General features: G+C 46.2%; 1 protein-coding gene across 1 annotated transcript; it reads left to right on the top strand.

Annotated features, from left to right (window-relative positions):
• Positions 1 to 1,613: 1,613 nt before the first annotated feature.
• Positions 1,614 to 25,803, top strand: LOC146558458 (collagen alpha-1(XII) chain-like). The gene is made up of 13 exons (XM_085247832.1): positions 1,614 to 1,716; positions 2,324 to 2,439; positions 3,357 to 3,506; positions 11,052 to 11,171; positions 15,286 to 15,450; positions 20,512 to 20,658; positions 22,043 to 22,210; positions 22,663 to 22,782; positions 22,871 to 23,035; positions 23,480 to 23,626; positions 24,564 to 24,709; positions 25,153 to 25,282; positions 25,425 to 25,803. The coding sequence occupies exons 2-13, from the start codon at positions 2,361 to 2,363 to the stop codon at positions 25,433 to 25,435; spliced, it is 1,548 nt and encodes a 515-aa protein (XP_085103958.1). The 5' UTR covers positions 1,614 to 1,716; positions 2,324 to 2,360; the 3' UTR covers positions 25,436 to 25,803.
• Positions 25,804 to 26,653: the final 850 nt, after the last annotated feature.

Genomic DNA, 26,653 nt, shown 5'->3' with positions numbered 1-26,653 from the left:
AGGACTTTCAAATGCTTCTTACGGAGCCACTCCTTTGTTGCCCGGGCGGTGTGTTGTGGATCATTGTCATGTTGGAAGACCCAGCCTCGTTTCATCTTCAAAGTTCTCACTGATGGAAGGAGGTTTTGGCTCAAAATCTCACGATACATGGCCCCATTCATTCTGTCCTTAACACGGATCAGTCGTCCTGTCCCCTTGGCAGAAAAACAGCCCCATAGCATGATGTTTCCACCCCCATGCTTCACAGTAGGTATGGTGTTCTTGGGATGCAACTCAGTATTCTTCTTCCTCCAAACACGACGAGTTGAGTTTATACCAAAAAGTTCTACTTTGGTTTCATCTGACCACATGACATTCTCCCAATCCTCTGCTGTATCATCCATGTGCTCTCTGGCAAACTTCAGACGGGCCTGGACATGCACTGGCTTCAGCAGCGGAACACGTCTGGCACTGCGGGATTTGATTCCCTGCCGTTGTAGTGTGTTACTGATGGTGACCTTTGTTACTTTGGTCCCAGCTCTCTGCAGGTCATTCACCAGGTCCCCCCGTGTGGTTCTGGGATCTTTGCTCACCGTTCTCATGATCATTTTGACCCCACGGGATGAGATCTTGCGTGGAGCCCCAGATCGAGGGAGATTATCAGTGGTCTTGTATGTCTTCCATTTTCTGATGATTGCTCCCACAGTTGATTTTTTTCACACCAAGCTGCTTGCCTATTGTAGATTCACTCTTCCCAGTCTGGTGCAGGTCTACAATACTTTTCCTGGTGTCCTTCGAAAGCTCTTTGGTCTTGGCCATGGCGGAGTTTGGAGTCTGACTGTTTGAGGCTGTGGACAGGTGTCTTTTATACAGATGATGAGTTCAAACAGGTGCCATTCATACAGGTAACGAGTGGGGGACAGAAAAGCTTCTTACAGAAGACGTTACAGGTCTGTGAGAGCCAGAGATTTTCCTTGTTTGAGGTGACCAAATACTTATTTTCCACCCTAATTTACGAATAAATTCTTTACAAATCCTACCATGTGGATTCATGGATTTTTTTTTCACATCCTGTCTCTCACAGTTGAAGTGTACCTCTGGTGCAAATTACTGACCTCTGTCATCATTTTAGGTGGGGGAACTTGCACAATCGGTGGCTGACTAAATACTTTTTTGCCCCACTGTAAGAGCAGTGAAATTTAGCACCTAATCACAAACTAAGACATGAGTTTTGGGTAATTTACTAACAGGACAGGCGCAGCTTGCTAATTGCAGGTGGAAAAATATATAAATATAGGTCAAGCGTGTGTACGTTAAATATGATATCTGGGATATCTCATTGTATTGTTATTTTTTTTGGACAAATTTTCCTCCACCATCAGTCCTTTCTCTGTTCCTGCCCACTTGTCAACCAATCAGCATTCGGCCGTGCTATCCATGTCCAAAAAGCTGCGGTTAGAACTCTGGAGACTGCACGGAAACAGGTTGGCACTGGCTTAAAGCTAATTTCTGTGGACAAACAGATACACAAACAGACACAATAGCGGTGCCATAAATGAAGCATCATGGCTGGATGTCGTAAGAGCTCACTGTGGCGGGGCCGGCAGAGCTGGGAGCAGCCCACCCCCTGTTAAGTAGCAGATTGTGTGGAGACTCTTCACACTTGGAAGAAGACTGCAGTCTACAGCGAAGACTTTTTGTTTAAGCAAACGACATTTGTGTCCGTCTCCTCTGAAGGTCAGCGCCTGAAGGTTTCTGTTTGGGTGCAATTTAAGGGGGATTGATTCACACGCCTTCATTTATCACCTGTTTAAAATCTGCGTGCTTTTTAAATTCTGAAATATTACTTTTTGTTGTTGTTGTCATTTTTTTATATGGATTATATCTCACCGTTGCTGTGCGTAATTGCGTACAGTGCCACGGCTTGATCCTCCATTACGCAAGACAGTGGGATGACTTTGTCCTCATGAGTGAATATTTCTCATCATGCAGAAATATTAAATGCATGTCTTTACTCTGAGAGGAAATAATCTGAGCCACAGAAATGACAGAAAAAGAATATATTGTAGAGACAGAAAAAAAGATTTTCTTAAATATTTTGTAGAATTTGGTGAATTTTAGTCTTTCATACAGAAGGTTGTCATGTGATCTTATTACTGCTCATGTAATATTCATGTGAGTTATTTTTCTCTTCAAAGCTGAGTTGTTTTGTTGTTTTAAGCATAATGTAGATTTAAATGAAAATAAAGGTGCAATAATGAGCTCTGAGGTTCACGTTCAGGGAGGATTAACAGTTTTGTGAAGCCCCGAGGAAGCCTTACCGCCTCCTTGGTTCCTCTTGCAGCTTCCTTCATGCGCTGCTGAGACCAGTAGAGCTGAAGATGAAGAGCAGGCTCTCTCTGGCAACAGTTGTGGCCCTCGTGGCACTGCTGCTGTCCTCCTCTCAGGCCCAGGAGCAAGGTAAAGTCGCTCCTCCTCCCCCTCCTCTTCCTCTTTGATCCAACACATCTGACTTCCTCCACCTCCTCTCACCTCTGTCTGTCCTCTTCCTGCTGTGTGTAACTGCACTTTTTGTCTACATTAAAATAATAACTGAAGCAAACTACGCCTGTGAAGTGTTTTGCTTTAACTCATAGGCAAGAGTTTTGATGATCAGATAATCCATCAGAACTTAAATCTAGTTTGAATTTCCTGGGAGGAGCTTTTTATTTTTTAAAGACGTTTAATCCACTAAATATAGCTTACCGAGAGCAGTAATGCAGCTTGAATGTGTAGTTAAATGTGGCTTCATGTTTATTAAGATTTACAATGCAAATGTTTCCTATGAAAAAGTCTCATGCAATGCTTCCCATCAGACTCAAAGGACATGCTGATCCTTAGCAGAAGTTCCTGTTGTAATTGGAAGCAGATACAGTGACTGATTTCCCAACTCCAAGATCTTGGATCCACAGCAGGATTTAATTTAGTGTTTTTTTACAGGTCCATGTGGTCAGGCAGAGATGCTGTAAGGCATATTTAACATGCTGCAGAACAATTACTCTGAAATGCTGCTCTATAAAGAAAGTTGAGGGGGTTTAGGACTGATCAACAGTCATTCAGAATGGATTTGGAATATTTGTCATTTGTTTTTACCACTGTGAGACATCATGTTCGTTATTATGCATCACATCCTACTCTGAGACAAATTATTTGTGTTATGTAATGTAATCTGCTTTCTGATAGTGAGTTTTTGTGATGTACTCCTCTCTCCTCCTGATGTAGTTCCTGTCTGTCTTTCTCAATTTTCCCTCACACAATAAGACTTAACAGACATTTGTCGTGAGTATCTGTTGTGTACCAGATGTCACACACACACACACACCACTGTGCCTGTGCAGACACTCAGTGTAAGACCACAGCGAAGGCCGACATCGTGCTGCTGCTTGACGGCTCCTGGAGCATTGGGCGTATGAACTTCAAAACCATCCGCAGCTTCATCGCTCGCCTGGTCAGAGTGTTTGACATCGGCCCTGACAGAGTCCAGATCGGTAAAGCTTTCACTGCTGCTACTATTGTATACTGCATCATGTTATCATACAGTGGGGCAAAAAAGTATTTAGTCAGCCACCGATTGTGCAAGTTCCCCCACTTAAAATGATGACAGAGGTCAGTAATTTGCACCAGAGGTACACTTCAACTGTGAGAGACAGAATGTGAAAAAAAAAAATCCATGAATTCACATGGTAGGATTTGTAAAGAATTTATTCGTAAATCAGGGTGGAAAATAAGTATTTGGTCAATAACAAAAATACAACTCAATACTTTGTAACATAACCTTTGTTGGCAATAACAGAGGTCAAACGTTTACTATAGGTCTTTACCAGGTTTGCACACACAGTAGCTGGTATTTTGGCCCATTCCTCCATGCAGATCTTCTCGAGAGCAGTGATGTTTTGGGGCTGTCGCCGAGCAACACGGACTTTCAACTCCCGCCACAGATTTTCTATGAGGTTGAGGTCTGGAGACTGGCTAGGCCACTCTAGGACTTTTAAATGCTTCTTACGGAGCCACTCCTTTGTTGCCCGGGCGGTGTGTTTTGGATCATTGTCATGTTGGAAGACCCAGCCTCGTTTCATCTTCAAAGTTCCCACTGATGGAAGGAGGTTTTGGCTCAAAATCTCACGATACATGGCCCCATTCATTCTGTCCTTAACACGGATCAGTCGTCCTGTCCCCTTGGCAGAAAAACAGCCCCATAGCATGATGTTTCCACCCCCATGCTTCACAGTAGGTATGGTGTTCTTGGGATGTAACTCAGTATTCTTCGTCCTCCAAACACGACGAGTTGAGTTTATACCAAAAAGTTCTACTTTGGTTTCATCTGACCACATGACATTCTCCCAATCCTCTGCTGTATCATCCATGTGCTCTCTGGCAAACTTCAGACGGGCCTGGACATGCACTGGCTTCAGCAGCGGAACACGTCTGGCACTGCGGGATTTGATTCCCTGCCGTTGTAGTGTGTTACTGATGGTGACCTTTGTTACTTTGGTCCCAGCTCTCTGCAGGTCATTCACCAGGTCCCCCCGTGTGGTTCTGGGATCTTTGCTCACCGTTCTCATGATCATTTTGACCCCACGGGATGAGATCTTGCGTGGAGCCCCAGATCGAGGGAGATTATCAGTGGTCTTGTATGTCTTCCATTTTCTGATGATTGCTCCCACAGTTGATTTTTTCACACCAAGCTGCTTGCCTATTGTAGATTCACTCTTCCCAGTCTGGTGCAGGTCTACAATACTTTTCCTGGTGTCCTTCGAAAGCTCTTTGGTCTTGGCCCTTTGGTCCAGTTTGGAGTCTGACTGTTTGAGGCTGTGGACAGGTGTCTTTTATACAGATGATGAGTTCAAACAGGTGCCATTCATACAGGTAACGAGTGGGGGACAGAAAAGCTTCTTACAGAAGATGTTACAGGTCTGTGAGAGCCAGAGATTTTCCTTGTTTGAGGTGACCAAATACTTATTTTCCACCCTGATTTACGAATAAATTCTTTACAAATCCTACCATGTGAATTCATGGATTTTTTTTTTTCACATTCTGTCTCTCACAGTTGAAGTGTACCTCTGGTGCAAATTACTGACCTGTCACGGTCTGGCTAGGGCAGACCGTATGTTGCAGGGAAGGACTCAAGCGCAGACCGAAATGAGATATGAATAACAAAACAAGCCGTTTATTAAGGCAAGAAACGAGGGTACAAAATAATAGGGAATCGATGAAAACTAAACAATGACCTAAACTGGGTGAACTAAAACAAAACATAGAAAACTCTAAACATAACAAACTGACAGGGATACCTGGAGCGGAGACATAGGAAACAACGGACGAGTACAACGGGTGAATACAACGGACGACCTGACAAAGAATGGCTGAGAGCACACAGACTAAATGGACACAGGAGGATAATGAGGGAAGTGGCAGCACCTGGGGAACCCAGCTGACACATGAACATAATTACGTCACAGGGGGAGAGTAACTGAACATGATGAACACAGACACACCAGACCTCTTCACAATAAAACAGGAAACACAGTGAGATATAGACATGACAACCTGAACTGACAACATAAGCCACAGACATGAAATACATGAAAAGCAGGGGAGACTTAACATAGTGGAAACACGAGGGGAAAATAACTAGAAACACCTAGGCATGATTATGATGAACTTAGGAAACCTGAAGGCTACATAAACTAAACACAAAACGCTGGGTCAGCAGACCCAGGATCATGACAGAGCCCCCCCCTTCAAGGGCGGATTCCAGACGCCCAAAACCCCGAAAAGACAAAACCAAAAGACAACCCACCGAGGGCGGGCGGCGGGGGCCCAGGACGGAGGGCCAGAAACAAGGCCACAAAACCAAAATGTCCACCAAAAGCACAGGAGCGCAGGGAACAGTTCATGACTCCTCAGGGGGCCGACCCGGAGGGTGACGGTCCAGAAATTCATAGTTCAGTTGATCAGGGGGCCGACGGCACAGGAGTTCATGGTCAAACAGTTCAGGTGGCCTACCTGGACGACAGCAGCACAAGAGTTCACATGGTTCAGGCGGCCGACCAGGAGGCCAACGGTCCAGTAGCCCATAGTCCACGAGCTCAGGGGGCCGACCCGGAGGCCGACAGCATAGCAGGTCATAGTTCCAAGGTTCAGGGGGCCGACCCGGAGGTCGCGAGCACCACAGGTCACAGTTCAACAGCTCAGGCGGCCGACCCCGATGGCAACAATGTCCAGCTAATGGCCCGGAAAGCGGCCGGCGATCCCAAGGGGCAAAACGCGGCTTGGGCGGCGGCAACACAGCTGCAGGACCAGGCGAGGCCGACACAGAAGCAGAGGCTGAAGCTTGACCAGGCGACGGCGAAGCAGGAGCTGAGGCCAAGGCTGGACCAGACAAGGCAGAAGCAGAAGCCGGACCAGGCGAAGCAGAAGCAGAAGCCAGACCAGGCGTAGCAGAGGCAGAGGCCGAAGCCGGACCAGGCGTAGCAGAGGCAGAGGCCGAAGCCGGACCAGGCGTAGCAGAGGCCGAAGCCGGACCAGGCGAAGATGAAGACTCTGACGAAGCCGGACCAGGCGAAGATGAAGGCTCTGAGGCTGGACCAGACGAGGCTGAAGACACGGAGGCTGGACCAGACGAGGCTGAAGACACGGAGGCTGGACCAGACGAGGCTGAAGACACGGAGGCTGCAGCAGGCGAAGCACAGGCTGGAGCTGCAGCAGACGAAGCACAGGCTGGAGCTGCAGCAGACGTGGACGAGGCTGCCGGTGGAGCAGCTGGTGGCTGAACGGGCCCCTCGGACCCTCCAGCGGAGACGGGTGGCTGAACGGGCCCCTCGGACCCTCCAGCGGAGACAGGAGGCTGAACGGGCCCCTCGGACCCCCCAGCGGAGACAGGAGGCTGAACGGGCCCCTCGGACCCTCCAGCTGACGAGGCATGAGGCTGGGCGGGCCCCTCGGGCCCTCCAGCTGTCGAGGCATGACCAGCAGGTGTAGAGACCACCGGCTGGACAGAAGGCTGAGCAGGTGATAGAGCAAATGACTGAGCTGCACAGTGGGTTAAGGGCTGGGCTAACGGAAGCACAGGAATGTAAGCTGCGGACCGGGCTGCTAACAGAGCTAATGACTGAGCTAATGACTGAAAGGCATGCAGTAGCGATGGCGGCGTGGATTGCAGACCGAATTCTCCTGAGCCCTCAGTAGAGACAGGGACGGGTGCAGGAGCATGCCGGACACTAGCCACTCCCACCCGAGGAGTAGGTACGGGTGCGGAGACGGGCTGTATCCTGGCTGCCCTCACCCTGGGGACCGGAACAGGTCCCGGCAACGGCTGGGCAACTGCCCTTCCCACCCGAGGAGCAGGAACGGGAGCAGGCTCAGACAAAACAGTCGCAGAAACGGCAGGCTCAGGGTCAACATATACAGGGTCGACAAAAACGGATCTATCAAAAATGAGCCCGCCGTCCACTTCATGTTTAGCAGTCTTAGCAATAGCAGTCTTAGTTTTAACAGTTTTCAAAATCCTTGGGTTAACAGTTGCAGAGCGGGTTGACTCGGGGATGACTGAACCGGACCTGACAAAACCCGAACAGACGGAACCGGAACTGAAGGTGTTTGACCTGGTAGAGTGGTTCACAGTTTTCCCTTTAACCGCATGTGCAGACTTAGGCGAGCGGGTATTGTTTTTCATCTCTCCCTGTGTAGAGGGAGCAAAGCAAAACGATTCTTCCCAGTCCACGTCGTCATCCATAAGGGAAGTTCCCCACGGATCAGAAGTGAGCTGATTACTTTTAATGTCAGACGGGACGTGAGAATAAAAGTCAATGTCACTCACCACCGTGAGCTCGGCATTGTCCAGTTTATGGCGACGGGCACGCCGCTTCCTTCGAGTGGAGGAAGCCGGCAGAGCGAGCGACTGAGCCCCCGGTGCACAACACGGCGACAACGAGGCTGGAGCGTGAGCGCCTGTAGCCACGCGAAAAACTCCCACTTGAAGCGGACGAGGCTTGGAAACAGGCGGGGACTTACGGCAGCTCTTGGGACCTCCGAGAGCTAGCCGAGTCCCGTGGAAAATCCGCTCATAGTCGGGGGCGCGCCACGGCTTCCAGCGGAGCTCCTCCTCCAGCTGGGCGAAGGCTGCCTCCCGACGCTCGTAAAGCTCGCGGTCTGCTGAGTCCATAGTGGTCAGGTCGTACTGTCACGGTCTGGCTAGGGCAGACTGTATGTTGCAGGGAAGGACTCAAGCGCAGACCCAAATGAGATATGAATAACAAAACAAGCCGTTTATTAAGGCAAGAAACGAGGGTACAAAATAATAGGGAATCGATGAAAACTAAACAATGACCTAAACTGGGTGAACTAAAACAAAACATAGAAAACTCTAAACATAACAAACTGACAGGGATACCTGGAGCGGAGACATAGGAAACAACGGACGAGTACAACGGGTGAATACAACGGACGACCTGACAAAGAATGGCTGAGAGCACACAGACTAAATGGACACAGGAGGATAATGAGGGAAGTGGCAGCACCTGGGGAACCCAGCTGACACATGAACATAATTACGTCACAGGGGGAGAGTAACTGAACATGATGAACACAGACACACCAGACCTCTTCACAATAAAACAGGAAACACAGTGAGATATAGACATGACAACCTGAACTGACAACATAAGCCACAGACATGAAATACATGAAAAGCAGGGGAGACTTAACATAGTGGAAACACGAGGGGAAAATAACTAGAAACACCTAGGCATGATTATGATGAACTTAGGAAACCTGAAGGCTACATAAACTAAACACAAAACGCTGGGTCAGCAGACCCAGGATCATGACATGACCTCTGTCATCATTTTAAGTGGGGGAACTTGCACAATTGGTGGCTGACTAAATACTTTTTTGCCCCACTGTATGCAGAGCCTTTGTTCTGCCCCCTCTTAAAAAAAAGCTGTTGTAGCTCCTCCTCCCTTAAAATTTCTTCTGATCATTTATTAAAGAATAAGCCATGTCAGTTTATTTATATGACTCATTTAAGAACAGAAGATCAAAGGGCACCGATGCAACTTTTCCAGTTCCGATTGATACAGATACTTTGGTACTTTGGGTACTCTGCTGATACTGAGTACAAATCTGATATCAGGACTTTTAATCTTCCACATCAATACTTGAGCTTAAAAGGTTGATTTGTAGGATATTATCCAGCAAATACATCCATCCAAGTATTTAAAATTACTGAGTTGTTTTTTATTAGTAAGATAATAAATGACAGCACAGCAATACAAAATTAAAAACAAATATTCACTATATCCAACTAATTTATTAGCACTGATCTAATTTCAGCTCCAAGATTTCCTTTACTTATCACATTTTTGATTATTTTAATTCTCATCACTTTGTATACAGGGAGTGCAGAATTATTAGGCAAGTTGTATTTTTGAGGAATAATTTTATTATTGAACAACCACCATGTTCTCAATGAACCCAAAAAACTCATTAATATCAAAGCTGAATGTTTTTGGAAGTAGTTTTTAGTTTGTTTTTAGTTTTAGCTATTTTAGGGGGATATCTGTGTGTGCAGGTGACTATTACTGTGCATAATTATTAGGCAACTTAACAAAAAACAAATATATACCCATTTCAATTATTTATTTTTACCAGTGACACCAATATAACATCTCCACATTCACAAATATACGTTTCTGACATTCAAAAACAAAACAAAAACAAATCAGCGACCAATATAGCCACCTTTCTTTGCAAGGACACTCAAAAGCCTGCCATCCATGGATTCTGTCAGTGTTTTGATCTGTTCACCATCAACATTGCGTGCAGCAGCAACCACAGCCTCCCAGACACTGTTCAGAGAGGTGTACTGTTTTCCCTCCTTGTAAATCTCACATTTGATGATGGACCACAGGTTCTCAATGGGGTTCAGATCAGATGAACAAGGAGGCCATGTCATTAGTTTTTCTTCTTTTATACCCTTTCTTGCCAGCCACGCTGTGGAGTACTTGGACGCGTGTGATGGAGCATTGTCCTGCATGAAAATCATGTTTTTCTTGAAGGATGCAGACTTCTTCCTGTACCACTGCTTGAAGAAGGTGTCTTCCAGAAACTGGCAGTAGGACTGGGAGTTGAGCTTGACTCCATCCTCAACCCGAAAAGGCCCCACAAGCTCATCTTTGATGATACCAGCCCAAACCAGTACTCCACCTCCACCTTGCTGGCGTCTGAGTCGGACTGGAGCTCTCTGCCCTTTACCAATCCAGCCACGGGCCCATCCATCTGGCCCATCAAGACTCACTCTCATTTCATCAGTCCATAAAACCTTAGAAAAACCAGTCTTGAGATATTTCTTGGCCCAGTCTTGACGTTTCAGCTTGTGTGTCTTGTTCAGTGGTGGTCGTCTTTCAGCCTTTCTTACCTTGGCCATGTCTCTGAGTATTGCACACCTTGTGCTTTTGGGCACTCCAGTGATGTTGCAGCTCTGAAATATGGCCAAACTGGTGGCAAGTGGCATCTTGGCAGCTGCACGCTTGACTTTTCTCAGTTCATGGGCAGTTATTTTGCGCCTTGGTTTTTCCACACGCTTCTTGCGACCCTGTTGACTATTTTGAATGAAACGCTTGATTGTTCGATGATCACGCTTCAGAAGCTTTGCAATTTTGAGACTGCTGCATCCCTCTGCAAGATATCTCACTATTTTTGACTTTTCTGAGCCTGTCAAGTCCTTCTTTTGACCCATTTTGCCAAAGGAAAGGACGTTGCCTAATAATTATGCACACCTGATATAGGGTGTTGATGTCATTAGACCACACCCCTTCTCATTACAGAGATGCACATCACCTAATATGCTTAATTGGTAGTAGGCTTTCGAGCCTATACAGCTTGGAGTAAGACAACATGCATGAAGAGGATGCTGTGGACAAAATACTCATTTGCCTAATAATTCTGCACTCCCTGTATTTTGTGAAGAAGCTGAAAGTCAGAGATGGGGTATCCTTGGTGTTTTGCTACATTGTTGGATGTATTTTCTGTAGGTCTGGTTCAGTACAGCGATGACCCAAGGACCGAATGGCACCTGAATGCCCACCCATCCAAAGCATCCCTACTGGAGGCCATCGCCAACCTGCCTTATAAAGGAGGAAGCACCATGACAGGTATTTTTTTAAATAGCACAACAGACCTGTCCTTCCTGCATTTAAACTGACCCGAATGCCAATGCCAGACCATCCTGAGTGTTCCCTGGGGCCTCGTCCTAGTTAGACGTGTCCAGCTAGTTGATGTCCAACTAGGACACTTACCACAATAGTGTATAGCAATAGTAATACAATTAGCGATATAGGATATGCATGACAGATGCTAGACCAACCATCCTTCACTGACTTACAAACAATAACCCCAAGATACTTGAATGTCTACATGTAGGACAGCTACTCAGTTACAGCCTGATTGGGCACTCCAAGTTTTTATGACTGAGAACCTGAGTCTTAGACTTTGACTGGCCAATTCTCGTCCAGCTGATTCAAACTTGACTGCAAGACATCTTGGTGACAACTGGATGTCATTGTTTGATGAAGTCAATAGAACCACAACGTCTGCAAAAGGAGAGACCACCAAACCCAACACCCTTGTCTCCTTGGCTGTGCCTAGAAATTCTTTCGATAAAAATGTGAACAGAATTGTGACAAATGTAATCCTGATGGAGTCCAGCCCGCAGGTGTATGACTTATTATTGGCAATGCAAAAGAAGCTCTCACTATAGTCTCCAAAAGGCCTATGACAATGGGCTATACTTGGCAGCTGTCTGTGGATTCATGGAGTGATCTCTGACTCAGTGTATCCAGCCTCCTTGGGATAGGTGGAAGTTGAAGATCTCCAGTACAGGGGCTTCTGCTAGACACTTGCAGTGCACCCACACTATATGTCTGGGCATGATGATTTTTATAACTCACCATCAAAAGTGATCAGTTCACAGCTCTCCTCCTGTCTTTACCTGAGTGTACAAGACATGCAGCTGCAGAGTTGAATCTCTTTTTCCCTAAGAAAAAAAAAGTGTAGTGACACCATATGGCAAGGGATACAACTCCTTTCCACCACCTCTCCAAGGAAGCTGGTTCCAGAAGTGGAGTGTTGAGGTGAGTCTGACTATATCTAGACAGGATCTTTCATCCTCATGCACAAGCTTAGGCTCTATCAACACTAGAGTGGTGATGTTCCATGTCCTTGTAGTCACTGGCAATTGGGAATTAGACCGCTAGAGCTTCTGCCGCTGCCTGCCAATCAATCCACAGTATTGCCTCCAAGTAGGGCCATGGAACCCTGTCCCAATCAGTGTAATGTGGTCTCTGGAGTTCCTGTTTATAGAGGCTTTCTAAATCCCCTCAATTTGATCCCTTACTTGGGATCTGTTTGTAGGGAGATCCTACCAGGAGTAAATTGCATGCCAAAAACAAAACAGCTCCTGGGACTATAAACCCCCATCACAGTAAGCTGACACCAAGAGAGAAACAAACAAACAAAAAACAAGTCTTTGTAATCTTCTCATATGACTGTACTGTTGTGGTTCCCGTGCCTTCTCGGCGTCACTCAAGGATCAAACACTCCATTGTTTGTTTTTGTTTTCCTCTGCTTTATCTCTCATCTGCCAAGGCAGAACTCATCAGAGGTTCTGGCCTTTGGCCAACACACCTGCAATCAACTCACCACATAACTGTAGCTGAACAGCACTGCCGCCTTACGTCTGGTGAGTGCTTGTGTTGCGGCTGTAAGGGCCACATTATCGCTGTTTGCCCCGCTAAGCCAAAAGGTCGCGCCCGCCAGTAAAGGAGGCTTAAGAAGCTTCTTTGTTAAGAAGCTGCTCCACAAGGTTGGCGGTAGGCTGAGGGCTGCCGTTTGAGCCTCCCCCTACAGTAGTGGAATCGGCCGCTGGGCCCACTCCGCTGTGACCACTGGCACGCCTCTGTCATTGCACGGAATGCCTCCAAAAAGACCTGGGCATCGTCACCGTCCCCCATCCAGTGCATCGTTACTGACAGAGGAGATAGTTTTGGTGGCGCCAGCGACTCCAGGACCTGGTCTGCCAGTCTGAGTGTTCCTGCAGCTTAATCAGGTGTTCCCGCTGGGCCACCGCCCAGTCTTGGCACATCATTGCCATCTCCGCCAGCATCTGTGCCAACAACTGTGTCAACAACTGTGTCAACAACTGCACAGGCTGGGCGGGTGGTTCATTGTTTGGGTCAGACACCCCACTCCTGGGTTTCGGCATCACTTGTAGACGTACATGACATACACGGTGATTGTGCTCACTATTATTGCTTTTTATTGACAGTTGGGCACTCAAGGAAAACAGTCTGTTCCAGTCCAGCTCTCTCCTCTCTCCACTCGACTCTGCCTTCACTATATAGAGAAACGGAAAGAAATACCATCATCAGTCAATCGCCACCACCTGTGGCTCACCTGCCTCCCGGTACCGCCCCTTTGAGCTCACTGCACCACTCCTCCCTTGCAGCTGAGCCAGGGACCACACCTCCACCACAAGATGATATCCTCATCTTTTCCAGATCGCTTGAAGAACACAAGAATCATGTAAAGCAGGTGCTCCAGTGTCTCCTGGAGAACCGACTTTTTGTCAGAGGTGAAGAATGGGAATTCCACATTGACACGGTCAGTTTCTTGGCCTACATCATCCAGCAGGGGAACCTGAAACCAGACCCTGTTAAGGTACAGGATGTGTTGGATTGGCCAGAACACGAAACCGAAAGCAATTACAATGGTTCCTTGTTTTTTCTTTCACTTTCTACCATAGATTTATCTGTGATTTCAGCAAAAAAGCCATATCTTTAACCCGCCCAACCTCTCCCAAGTGCTTCTTTCAGTGGGACCAGTTGGCTCAGGCAGCTTTCAGCCAGCTCAAGCAGTGGTTTGCTTGGGCTTCAAACAGACCTGCGCCTCTGACACTGGAATTGGGGCTGTCCTCTCCCAGTAAGCTCCGCCCATGTGCTTTTCTTTCTCGTCAGTTATCACCTGCAGAGCGAAACTATGATGTGGGAGACCATGAGCTACTGGTGATCAAGCTCGCCCTGGAGGAGTGGGGGCACCATTCATTGTTTGGATGGATCTCAAGAACCTGACCGATCTACAAACTGCAAAACATCTCAGTCATCTCATCTTTCCTGGCAGTTTACTTCATCTGAAGAGTCCTGTGAAGCTTCACCCATCCTACCTCCATCCTGCACAGTGGGAGCCATCACCTGGGAGATTGGGTCTCCCTCTTTGTCATCGGCCTTCCACCCTCGGCAGATAATACAGTCATCCTCACCATTGTTGATCATTTTTCTAAAGCTGCCCTTTTTCTCACACTACCCAAGCTTCCTACGGCCCTGGAAACAGCCCCACTCCTGACTACCCATGTTTTCCACCTTCATGGGATACCAGAGGATATCGTCTCCGACCAAGGGCCGTAGTTCACTTCAAGAGTCTGGAAGGTGTTCTGTTTTGCTAAGAGCTCTAGGGTTAGTTGATCCTCTGGTTTCCACCTGCAGAGCAATGGGCAAACCGAACGCATGAGCCAGGAACAGGAAGCAGCCCTCCTTTGTGTGGCATCAACCAACCAGTCCGTATGGAGTCACTGTCTTCCCTGGATAGAGTACGCTTAATCTACTTAGCCACCGGATTGTCTCCCTTCGAGGTACCCTTGGACCACCACCATCTCCCCAGGTGCCGTCATGCCTGGCGAGCTACGTAGTCTGTGCTGCTGCGCACCAAGGTATGTAACAAGGACCTGCTGCTCACTACCTTGGCTCTCTGGCGACTATTTAAGATGGCAGGTCGGTGTTTCTCATCGCTGGATCGTTGCATGATTCTTGTCAGTGTTGCCCGGCTCTCTCATGCTAATCTCGTTCCTGATATATTTTCCTGGTTTGTGACTTCATTCTCTTTTTGTGCATAGATTTCCCTGGACGTGTCCCTGCCTGTTTTCCATTGGAGTTCTGACGTATGTATGTTGGTTATGACGAGTGTATCGAGTGGCGTGTGTGACTGAAGAGAACATTCTCGTGTGTGTGACTGAAGAGGATTGTTGTTGCCCTTCCCCGCCCTAGGATGTCTGGACCTCTTTTCCCCTGCACATTTTGTATATATCACTTGGTGTGACTTTTGTAAATAAACTGTTCAACTTTTTTCTTGATCCAACGCTTGAGTCTGTTGCTGCATTGTGACATGTACCTGTTCTGGCTGAACTCTTTGTAAAACTTCTTTGTTGCTATTTTGTAGGCTGGGCTCTAAGATACATCTGTAACAACAACTTAAATCCCAGTGTGGGCATGCGAGAAGACTCCCGCAAAATCGGTGTCCTGATCACTGACGGAAAGTCCCAAGATGAAGTTTACTTTAAGTCAAAGAACCTGAGAGACAGAGGCATCAAGCTCTATGCTATTGGTGAGTGATCTTGATTGTTTAAATGGGAAAACAAAAGTAACACTAGCTAAGCAGTGATGAGCTACAACTTGTACCACTTGAAACAAAATGCACTTACTCTTAGGTTCGTGCTAGCTAGCTCAGCCACCATACAAGGAAACGCTTCCACCACCTGCACAGATTGTGGGCCTGGCATAATGTGCTGGGTAGTTGGGTGCCACTCTAACATGATTGTATAATGTTTCTTGCCCAGCAAACACGCACGCACGCATGATGCACGCACACACACCTACACACACACCTACACATAAAAAAAACCACACACACACACACACACACACACACACACACACGCGCACGCACATCCTGTTTTCGTATCCTAATGAGGACATCTAATTGACATAATGCTTTCCCTTGCCACTTACCCTAAACTTAACTATCAAAAATGAATGTTTGTGCCTAACCCTTAGCCCAAACCTAACCATAACCTAATTCTAACCCTGACAATAAAACAACCTTGGATGATGTGAGAGAGCGTGTGTGTGGTGGTGGGGAGGTGTTAGGGTCCGGATGGCTTGGGGATAGAAGCTCCTCTGGAGTCTCTCTGTCCTTGCCCGGATGATGCGGAACCTTCTACCGGATTGCAGAAGTTGGAACAGTTTGTTGCCAGGATGGTAAATGGTAAATGCATTTGTATAGCGCATTTGTAGTCCATAGGACCCCAAAGCGCTTTACACTACATTCAGTCATTCACCCACACATTCACACACTGGCGATAGCAAGCTACATTGTAGCCACAGCTGCCCTGGGGCGCACTGACAGAGGCGAGGCTGCCGGACACAGGCGCCACCTATGTAGGCAAACATGGGGTCAGTATCTTGCCCAAGGATATTTGGCATGCAGCCAGGATGCAGCCTGGGATCGAACCACCGACCTTCTGATTAGTGGCTGACCTGCTCTGCCACCTGAGCTACAGCCACCCCGTGGGTGGGGCAGGTCCTTCAGTATATGCGCTCCTCTAGTCCTGGTGTAGATGTCCTGAAGTGGGGGAGAGCAATCCTGCAGCAGCGTTCTCTGAGGAGATTTTTGGTCCTTAACACAGCTGTTCCCAAACTAGAATGTGGTGTTCTGTGTGAGGATGTTCTCCACAGCGCCTGTATAGAAAATCCTGAGGATCTCTGGAGAGACCCTGAACTTCCTCAGTTGTCATAGGTGGTACAGGCGCTGCCTAGCCTTTTTCAAGGTTCAAGGTTCAAGTTCAAGGTTCAAGGTTCTTTATTTGTCACATGCATAGTTATACAAGTATAACACACAGTGAAATGTAGCCTGACTCCTCGACATGTGGAAGGGGGGGGGGGGGGGTGTAGAGGAAGAACATATATATATATATATATATATATATATATATATATATATATATATATATATATATAGTATATACATTGGGTGAATGTGCAGTAGTAGCAGCAAGCAGGTGAATTCTGTACATTAATATGAATAGACATCTGACTATTTTACAGGATAGACAATATAAACATATTTAAAATTAAAGGAATTGAAATGTACATTGTGCCTTGGTTTAGTGTCTGGAAGAGAGTCCTGTCTCAGTCAATTATAGATGATGTGAGAGGGCGGGTGTGTGTGTTTAGGGCACGGATGGCTTGGGGATAGAAGCTCCTCTTGAGTCTCTCTGTCCTTGCCCGGAAGATGCGGAACCTTCTACCAGATTGCAGAAGTTGGAACAGTTTGTTGCCAGGATGGGACGGGTCCTTCAGTATCTGCGCTGCTCTAGTCCGGCATCTCCTGGTGTAGGTGTCCTGAAGCGGGGGGAGAGCAACCCTGCAGCAGCGTTCTGCTGTATGGATCACTCTCTGGAGAGCTTTTTGGTCCTTCACACAGCTGTTCCCAAACCACGATGTCATGTTCTGTGTGAGGATGCTCTCCACAGCGCCTGTATAGAAAATCCTGAGGATCTTTGGAGAGACCCTGAACTTCCTCAGTTGTCGTAGGTGATACAGGCGCTGCCTAGCCTTTTTGGTCTGGACCTGAATGTGGGCAGCCCATGTCAGGTCTGAGGAGATGTGGACACCAAGATACTTGAAGGACTGCACCCTCTCCACTGGAGCTCCATTGATGATAATGGGCTTGTAGTCTCTGTGCTGACCCCTTCTGAAGTCCACCATCAGCTCCTTGGTCTTGCTGACGTTCAGCTGGAGGTGATTGTCCTGGCACCACGATGCCAGATTCTTCACTTCATCCATGGAGGCCGTCTCATCGTTGTTGGAGATGGCACCCAACACCACTGTGTCGTCAGCAACCTTGACAATGGTGTTGGAGCCATGGGTGGCCACACAGTCTGAAGTGTAGAGGGAGTAGAGCAGTGGTGAGAGGACACATCCCTAAGGTGCTCCTGTGTTGATGGTGATGCTGTTGGAGAAGCACCTGCCCACCCTCACCACCTGAGATCTGCCAGTGAGGAAGTCCAACACCCATGCACACAGACGGCTGTTAAGTCCCAGATCCCTCAGCTTTGTGAACAGTCTGCAGGGCACTATTGTGTTAAACGCTGAACTTTAATCAACAAACAGCATTCGCACATAGTTACCCTGTTTCTTGTCCACATGGCTGAGAGTGGTGTGTAGGACGTGGGTGATGGCATCCTCTGTGGATCTGTTGGATCTGTAGGCGAACTGCAGCGGATCTTTGGTGTCTGGGATGGAGGAGGAGATGATGTTCTTCAACAGCCTCTCAAACACCTTCATTACTACCGAGGTCAGTGCAACTGGCCGGTAATCGTTCAGGGATGAGGGTTTGCTGTTCTTGGGCACAGGGATGATGGTGGATCTTTTGAAGCATGTGGGGACCACAGACTTCGCCAGGGACTCGTTGAAGATGTAAGTGAACACACCTGCTAGCTGGTTAGCACAGCAGCGCAGCAGACGGCTGGTGATGCCGTCTAGCCCCGCCGCTTTCCTTGTGTTCACTCTCCTCAGTGCCGCTCGGACGTCATGCTCCGCGATGCTGGTCACCGGTCTCTCGCTGATGACGTCACTGTCCTCGGTAGTCAGGCGGTAGATAGCATTAGCCGCCTGGCTAACCTCAAAACGGGCGTAGAACCGATTCAGCTCGTTGGTGAATGCAGAGTCGGCGTTGATCGGCGCAGTGTCCCTGGCTTTGTAGTCCGTAATGGTGCGTAGTCCGTGCCACATACTCCGTGTGTCGCCCTGGTGGAAGTGGGACTCCACACGTTCCCGGTACCGGCGTTTGGCATCTCTCACCGCGCGCCGCACGCCGTATGAGGCCGCTTTGTAGGCGCTCATATCGCCAGTGGCGAGACCCGCATTGTAGGAGGCGGTCCTGGCGTTTACTGCAGTGCGGATCGATCTGTCCATCCACGGTTTCTGGTTTGGGAATGTGGTGACTCTCGCAGTGGGGATAATCTCCTCCGCTAGCATATTGACGAAGCATACTGCTACTTCCGTAAACTCGTTGATGTCGACTGCGCATGCTCTGAACATGTCCCAGTCGACGTCGTTGAGTGCGTCCTGTAGCGTAGCTTCTGATTGGGCAGTCCACCGTTTTACCTCCCTCGTGGTCACGTCTTCCCTCCGTATGCTTTGTTTATACTGGGGGATGAGGAAGATGGCGTTGTGGTCAGACTTCCCAAAAGCCGGGTGTGAGACAGCTTTGTAGCCCTGCTTGTATGGCGTGTAGCAGTGATCCAAAATTCGATCCCCTCTCGTTGGACACGAGACATGCTGGTAAAAGTTTGGCATGACTTGTCTGAGGTTCGCTTTGTTAAAGTCTCCTGCTACAATGAGGGCTGCGCCCGGGTCCTTGTTTTGAAGCGAGCTCAGCACATCATGTAATTCGGACAAAGCCATACCTGTGTCCGCTTGGGGTGGGATGTAGACCGCCGTGGCGATGACCGAGGTGAACTCACGGGGCAGATAGAAAGGGCGGACAATTGGTCTGGACATGAATGTGGGCAGACCATGTCAGGTCTGAGGAGATGTGGACACCGAGATACTTGAAGGACTGCACCCTCTCCACTGGAGCTCCATTGATGATAATGGGCTTGTAGTCTCTGTGCTGACTCCTGATATAAATAAAGTTCACTTTGACTTCAGCACACCAGCAAAAACCTGTCAACATGTCAGATGTCATCTGAGAAGATGTGACGTCAAGTAAGAGAATGGGGGAAAAGGGTAAACAGGTATAAATGTTAAGTGAAGAAGAGATACCGTGTTCTTCCCTTTGTCTTCTGTGAGATGAACAGTTCATAAGATGGTACCTAAGATGTTCACTGTTGAAAATTCCAGCAGAAGACGTTCCTCGCATTCCTGCAGACACTGATTCTCCAAGGTGAAAGCTGGATCACGTCTATGCACACAAAATCCAGACATTAATGTAATTTTCACTACTGAAACTACATTTCCCGTTCAACATGTTAATCAAACGTATGTTTTGATCATATCTTTGATCAAGAATAAAGATGGTTTACTGTTAGAAAATATGGAAAAGCCCTGTTATACCGTGCATCATTTTAAGCATAAAAGGCTGGATGATAAGACTTTTTACCCTCTCAGATGTGATAGGAAAGCCGGGGCAACTTCAATCTCTCCCTCAATCCCAGCTTTCTCAGCACCCAGCTGTCTAAGCTAAGGGTAGTTTTAAAACAGCTAAATTAGCACCTGCAGAGGAATGGTTTATTCCAGAGTTTCAGTCAGGTTTCAGAGCTCATCACAGATGTCTGTGCTTGTCCTGCTAGACCTCAGTGCAGTGTTTGATACTGTTGACCATAATAATGTATTATAGTGATTAGAGGATGCTGTAAGTATTACAAGTACTGTGCTGCAGTAGTTTGAATTATATATATCTAATGGGCTAGAAAGAGAGAGCATCTTTCTCCTATATTGGCTTCTCTTTAATGGCTCCCTCTTAAATCCAGATTTTTATTTTTATTAAGTGTACCTATTTAATGATGGTTTATTGATTTATTTAGCAGACACTGATATGCTATTTTTGTTTTGAAATCTCTATTTTGAAGTGAAATTCTCAACCTAATCATTTGTCCCTCAGGTATAGGAAGTTATGATGAGTACGAGCTGAAGTCCATTGCCTCTGATCCGGACGAGAGTCACATGTACCTAGTTAGCAACTTCCAGTTCCTACTGGACATCGTTGACAATGTCACAATCAACTTGTGCAACAGCATAAAGGCCTCAGGTTGGTAATGAGTAACTGGAGCATTAGACCAGCATCACAGTTAGCTTTAGATACATTGTTCAACACTTTACAAAGCTGAAAAGACTTCCCAATTTTAGTTTTTCTGACAAGAGGCTATAGCTAGTTATTTGAATCTGTTGTATAACTCTTTTAGGAAGTGTAGAGTGGCACATTTTTTAGTGATTTAATAAAGGCTATTGCCCTTTAATTGTTCAACATTGCAATCATGACTTTACTTTCATGGCTTGTACTATTATTTAGAGTTAGAAATAGCCATGTAGGGCACACCTTTCACCATCTTACAATGCTGTGATTACAGCTATTCCCCAACTCTCAATGGTACTCATGGCCACTGATCATTGGTTATTGATCAATGGTCTTTGACCAGTGGCTGTTGATCAATGGTCATGACAATTTGAATATTAATGATCAAGAAACTGGCCTCACAGCCCATTGTTCTTTAGTTGTGCTATTTTCAGTCATTGTGCATTGGAATGAGAATTTGCACCCCCAAATCTGGGGCCATGTTCTAAGCTGGAGAAGGGTGGAGTGGAGGACTTCAAGTATCTCTATCTTGCTCACAAGGGAGGACAAAGTGGAGTGAAAGATTTACACGTGGATTGGTGTGGTGTGGACACTGCTCTGATCTTTTGTGGTGAAGTGAGAAGTGAGCATAAAAGTGAAATTTTTAATTTACCAGCTGATTTACGTCCCTATCCTAACCTATGGTCATGAGGTTTGGGTAGTGACCAAAAGAATGAAAATGGTCGGGAATGAGAATTCCCAAACGCTGTTGTAGAGAGAGAAAATAAGAGCGGATAGAATGACCAACTCACCTCAATATGAAATAAATTTTACTTCACTTTATTAGTATCTATTTAAAATTTCAAATATTGTACTAAACTTGTATTTTTGAACAGTGGTTCTTTTTTATATGATCTGCTTTGCACCTTTTCTTGATCTCATTTGGATTTCCATTGACGTCAAGGAAAACTGATTAGGAAAACCAGATAGGAGGCTGCTTTTTAGACTACTGTGTTTATTACTGCAGTCCCTTAAAAGAGCTAAAACGTCTCCTAACTTGTTTTGAACAGCTGAGCAGCCTTTTCCTGGAGCAGGAACATGTAAATAATTTTGGGAGCAGGTGGCGCCATAGATCACAGTGTGGGAGAGGCTACTTCCTACTGAGAACACAGGGCCAGTTATCTGACGAGAAAAGAATCGACAGTCTTTTCTGTGCCTTTGTCTTCTTTCCTCCTTATGTATTTCATCTCACTCTTTCTCACTTTTCTCTCACATACAAACAGTTAAAATGGGACTCAATAGGTGAGGTGGGTATTTGTTGTGTACCAGGTGTCTCACTAACCTCCCCTCCTCCCAACAGCACCACCTCTCTCTGGAGATGCTCAGTGTAACACCACAGCGAAAGCCGACATCGTACTGCTGGTTGACGGATCCTGGAGTGTTGGACGCGTAAACTTCAAAACAGTCTGCAACTTCATTGCTCGTGTGGTCAGTGTGTTTGACATTGGCCCAGAAAGTGTCCAGATCGGTAAAGGTTGATTTGATTCATTTAAAAAGTGGGGCAAACGAGAAGAAGTTTCAGAATCACTACTTTAAGTCAGCTTTCCTCTGATTGGCTGTTCTTTACAGGCAGATGATTTAAACAGCAGGTGGGTGGGGCTTCTGTGCCTGAGATGACTGGATATCTGGTTTCTTTTACGTTATGCTGAACATGTACCAAACATTTCGAGTAGTCTGAAGCCTGGCTTTACAAGGATTACTTGTATGTACACTAATCTCATTATTCAAAACTTTGTTTACATTGAACATCCACCGTTGGAACAGTGTATAGATGGCAGAAAATAAGGAAAAGCAGAATAGGTTGCTTTGTTTGTCCCTCTTTATTTGTAGTTGTTATCATTTTGTCTATTTTGTGAAAAAGCTGAGGATCAGAGTTTGTGTATCTTTGGTGTTCTACATTATTGGATGTGTTTTCTGCAGGTCTGACTCAGTACAGTGGTGATCCAAGGACTGAATGGCACCTCAACGCCCACCCCACCAAAGCATCCCTGCTGCATGCCATTGCCAACCTGCCACATAAAGGAGGAAACACCATGACAGGTGACTTTTTAACAGCATTGCTAGGCTCCCCCCACCGCAATGTTTCCAACTGAAGTCTTGGTAAAACATCTTTGCTGCTGTGTTGTAGGCTTGGCTCTAAACTACATGCTTGAAAACAACTTCAAACCTAATGTGGGGATGCGTGGAGACTCCCGCAAAATTGGCATCCTGATCACTGATGGAAGGTCCCAGGACGAAGTCATCCGAGTCTCACAGAAACTCAGAGACAGTGGCATTGAGCTCTATGCTGTTGGTTAGTGAGCTTGGTTGTTTACATAGGGAAAAAATGCAAGGAAAGCAGCAATGAGCTACAGACTGTGATTTAAAAAAGAAAGAAAGAAAAAACACCAGCAACAATACTCATGCTTTGATATTTAAATGATGGTTCAGTTGGTACTAAGGGCCCCACTACCATTTCCACCACTACCATTAGCCTGAAGTGTTCTTACAAGGCAAAATGGGTCCACGCTTTTATGTTGTTTATGCAAATTCTAATCTCAGCATTTAAATGTTGCAGTAGAAAGAGAGATCTCAGGAGTTTCCAGTCTTGCACTGACCAATTTTAACGTCAGTTTCCTGTTCTTCGCTAACAGGAGTGAAGCTTGACTGATTCATTTGGAAGACACTGATATTATTTTTGTTCTTAGTCTCTGTTTAAATGTGTAATTCTCAATCTGATCGTGCATTTTTCTGGTAGGTATAGCTCATATTGATGAGAATGAGCTGAAGTCCATCGCCTCTGATCCAGATGAGAGTCACGTATACTCCGTCACTGACTTTGAGTTCCTGCCGGACATCGTTAATGACCTCACAATCAACTTGTACAACAGCTTAAAGGGCTCAGGTTGGAGACACTGGATAATTATAAGACCAGCATCTCAATAACTTTTATGAAATCTTGCACTGGTCAAGATTTCAAAAGGTCGGAAATTAGTTGGAGCCCAATTCCTTGTATGTGTACATATACTATGAAACTGATCAAGCTGATTCTTAAAAGAGTAACCAAACTGCATTGTTTATTAATGTTGTGTAGAAAACCTTTAATATAGCTTGAATAACTTAATCTCCTGAAATTTTGAAGTGATTTAATAAGTGTACATTTAGTAAAAATATATATCTATATCATTGTATCATTGTCACATCACCCACTGGCTTGTGAATTTTAAACCCTCAACTTTAGCTTAACGATTATCGCTCTGTTGGTTTTTGAGTCAGAGGTTTCCATATTTAGACAAGACGGTGGAGCAAAGCACTGATAAATCTACTAATTAATACTAACTAATAGACTAATACAGTTACTGTGCAAAAGTCTTGAGCCAACTCTTATACCTTTAGATTTCCTTCTGGGGAACCTGACTCTTATAATTTGTTAAAGTGGTTTTTAGCAATAGCTTTCCATGCGTTCTTCAGGACTTTCCAAGTTTTTCTTCATACATTGGCTGCTTTTCTCCGGCTGTCCAGTCCGATTCATCAGAGGCTTTAAAAAAAACTGTATTTTCAAAAGAAATGGAAAATTCTTACAATTATTTCATGGTTCAGGCTTTAAAGATTAAGCACTCATTGGCACAGCAGCGTTTACCCTGTTTCAGCAATGAAACTGACGACACATGACACACAGGAAATAGAAATTACTTTGTTTTTGTTATTCACAAATCAATTCTGCACTGAAAACAGAAGATTATCCTCTTAGCTTAGCTGAATGATAAAAGGATATGTGATATGTTGCATCGTTTGATGTCAACATGATGGATTCCATTCTCTGTGCTCTGTCTCTTATTCAGACGATGAGCCACTGGGGGCACCAACCAACCTGGTGACCTCAGAGGTGAAACAGAGCTCCTTCCGCACCACCTGGACTCCACCTGACGGCACCGTGGACCAGTTTCGCGTCACTTACTCGATAGCACCCGGAGGACCCCCCAAGGAGGTGAGATGAGCTCTCCCCTTTATGTTATTTTGTAACCAGAGACCAGAGGCTTTTAGCTCCCACCATCAGAATACATGTAATTCATACTGATGGCAAAACTCTCATTTCATTTATTTGTGACAACCCAAATATAAAAATATACACCCATCAGAGCATAAACAGTGTATAAAAATGCTGCATAAGACTCATTGAGTCTAGAGTTTTACATTTCAGAAACTTATGAACAGAACCTGGCCCAGAAAGTGGCCAATGCCACACAATAAGAAACAGAAAATTAATGCAGAACTGAAAACCGTGTTGAAGACCCAGAACTGTGACACTCACAAAATCCCAAAAGTGAGTCCAACTGTTGGTTTGAAGTATTCTTTGGTTTTGATCAAATCCACCTGTCATTTACTCGTTCACTGGTCAACAGAATAAGAACCATTGCTTTATCGTTTCAGCTGCAAGTCGAGGGATCAGTGACCACTGTAGTGCTGGAAAATCTAAACCCTCTGACTGAGTACGTCATCAATGTTTATGCTGTGGTGGGCGAGCGGAGCAGCGAGCCTCTCAGGGGCACCGAGACCACCCGTGAGTGTTTCCTCTTCTACAAAAATTAAAGAACAAAAAAAATTCATCATTTTATTTAGTGCATGGACACTATGTTTGATGTTCAGGTTACCATGTGCACGACAAACTAGTTCTATCTTCGTCTTTGAACTCTTCCTTTCAGGAGATGGATAGGTGTCATTTGAGCGGTGGGGGCATCATTCAGAAGAAAGTTTAACTCCTCTTCTTCAGTCGTTTCCACTCCCCCAAAACCAGTCAGCCACTTGAAAATACTCCATCTGTGTCGGTCTGCGTGTTCATATCTTTATTTCAGTGTTTTTAGGATCATTATGATCAGTGCTAACTGCTTCACCACCATGGTTAACACTTCTGTCTCACAGCAATAAGATTCCTGATTCCAGCTCCTGGTTTCATCCTTTGTGGAGTTTGCATGGTGCGAGCACTCAGACTCAAATTGTTTATAAATGTGACTACATTACAGTTACTTCATGTACTCTCTTTATGTTGATCCGAGGATCAATAAAAACAACATGGCTCCCATGATCAACAAACCAGTTTGTGGCTCTTTGTGTGTAGAATGGCTGACTGTTGGTGGATAAAGGTAAAATGTGTGAGTCCACAAAACTGAGCTGCTGTTTCCAACTAAATTAGTGTGTGAGTACAATCCGCACAATAGCGTTGATAGGTGTGGTTAGTTTTTCAGGTGTGTTTAAAAAGCGCAGTCAATTCATTTCAGTGTGATGAGCCTAATCTGACAAGTGCAATGCACGATCTCCGTGACATCTTATGTATTGTCGAAGTGTAGCTGAAACTGTGTAGTTCCACCTTTAAAAACAGTCATGTTGGAGATCACAGTGAAAACCATGTTCGCTGTCCATGGTCTTGAAATATAACAGTTTAATTTGAGTATATCCATCCATCCATCCATCCTCATCCGCTTTGTCCGGGGCCGGGTCGCGGGGGCAGCAGCCTAAGCAAAGAGGCCCAGACCTCCCTCTCCCCAGCCACCTCCTCCAGCTTATCTGGGGGAATACCAAGGCGTTCCCAGGCCAGCCGAGAGATATAATCTCTCCAGCGTGTCCTGGGTCTGCCCCGGGGCCTCCTCCCGGTGGGACATGCCTGGAACACCTCACCCAGGAGGCGCCCAGGGGGCATCCTTGTCAGATGCCCGAACCACCTCAGCTGGCTCCTTTCGATGTGGAGCAGCAGCTGCTCTACTCTGAGCCCCTCCCGGATGGCCGAACTTCTCACCCTATCTCTAAGGGAGAGGCCAGCCACCCTTCGGAGGAAGCTCATTTCTGCCGCTTGTATCCGCGATCTCGTTCTTTCGGTCACTACCCACAGCTCGTGGCCATAGGTGAGGGTAGGGACGTAGATCGACCGGTAAATTGA

Source organism: Mchenga conophoros, linkage group LG15 (assembly GCF_057382185.1).
Source record: "Mchenga conophoros isolate Kocher_MC1m ecotype Shallow Benthic linkage group LG15, M_conophoros_male_GT1.1, whole genome shotgun sequence".
Lineage (NCBI taxonomy): Eukaryota > Metazoa > Chordata > Actinopteri > Cichliformes > Cichlidae > Mchenga > Mchenga conophoros.
This window is presented reverse-complemented; position numbering and strand designations above follow the sequence as displayed.

Bases quoted from the DNA above. Each gene is read 5' to 3' on its own strand.
- LOC146558458 (XM_085247832.1), top strand. From the start codon at position 2,361: ATGAAGAGCAGGCTCTCTCTGGCAACAGTTGTGGCCCTCGTGGCACTG. The intron at 22,211-22,662 runs GTAAAGGTTGAT...TGTTTTCTGCAG, and splicing joins CCCAGAAAGTGTCCAGATCG to GTCTGACTCAGTACAGTGGT. The intron at 23,036-23,479 runs GTTAGTGAGCTT...TTTTTCTGGTAG, and splicing joins CATTGAGCTCTATGCTGTTG to GTATAGCTCATATTGATGAG.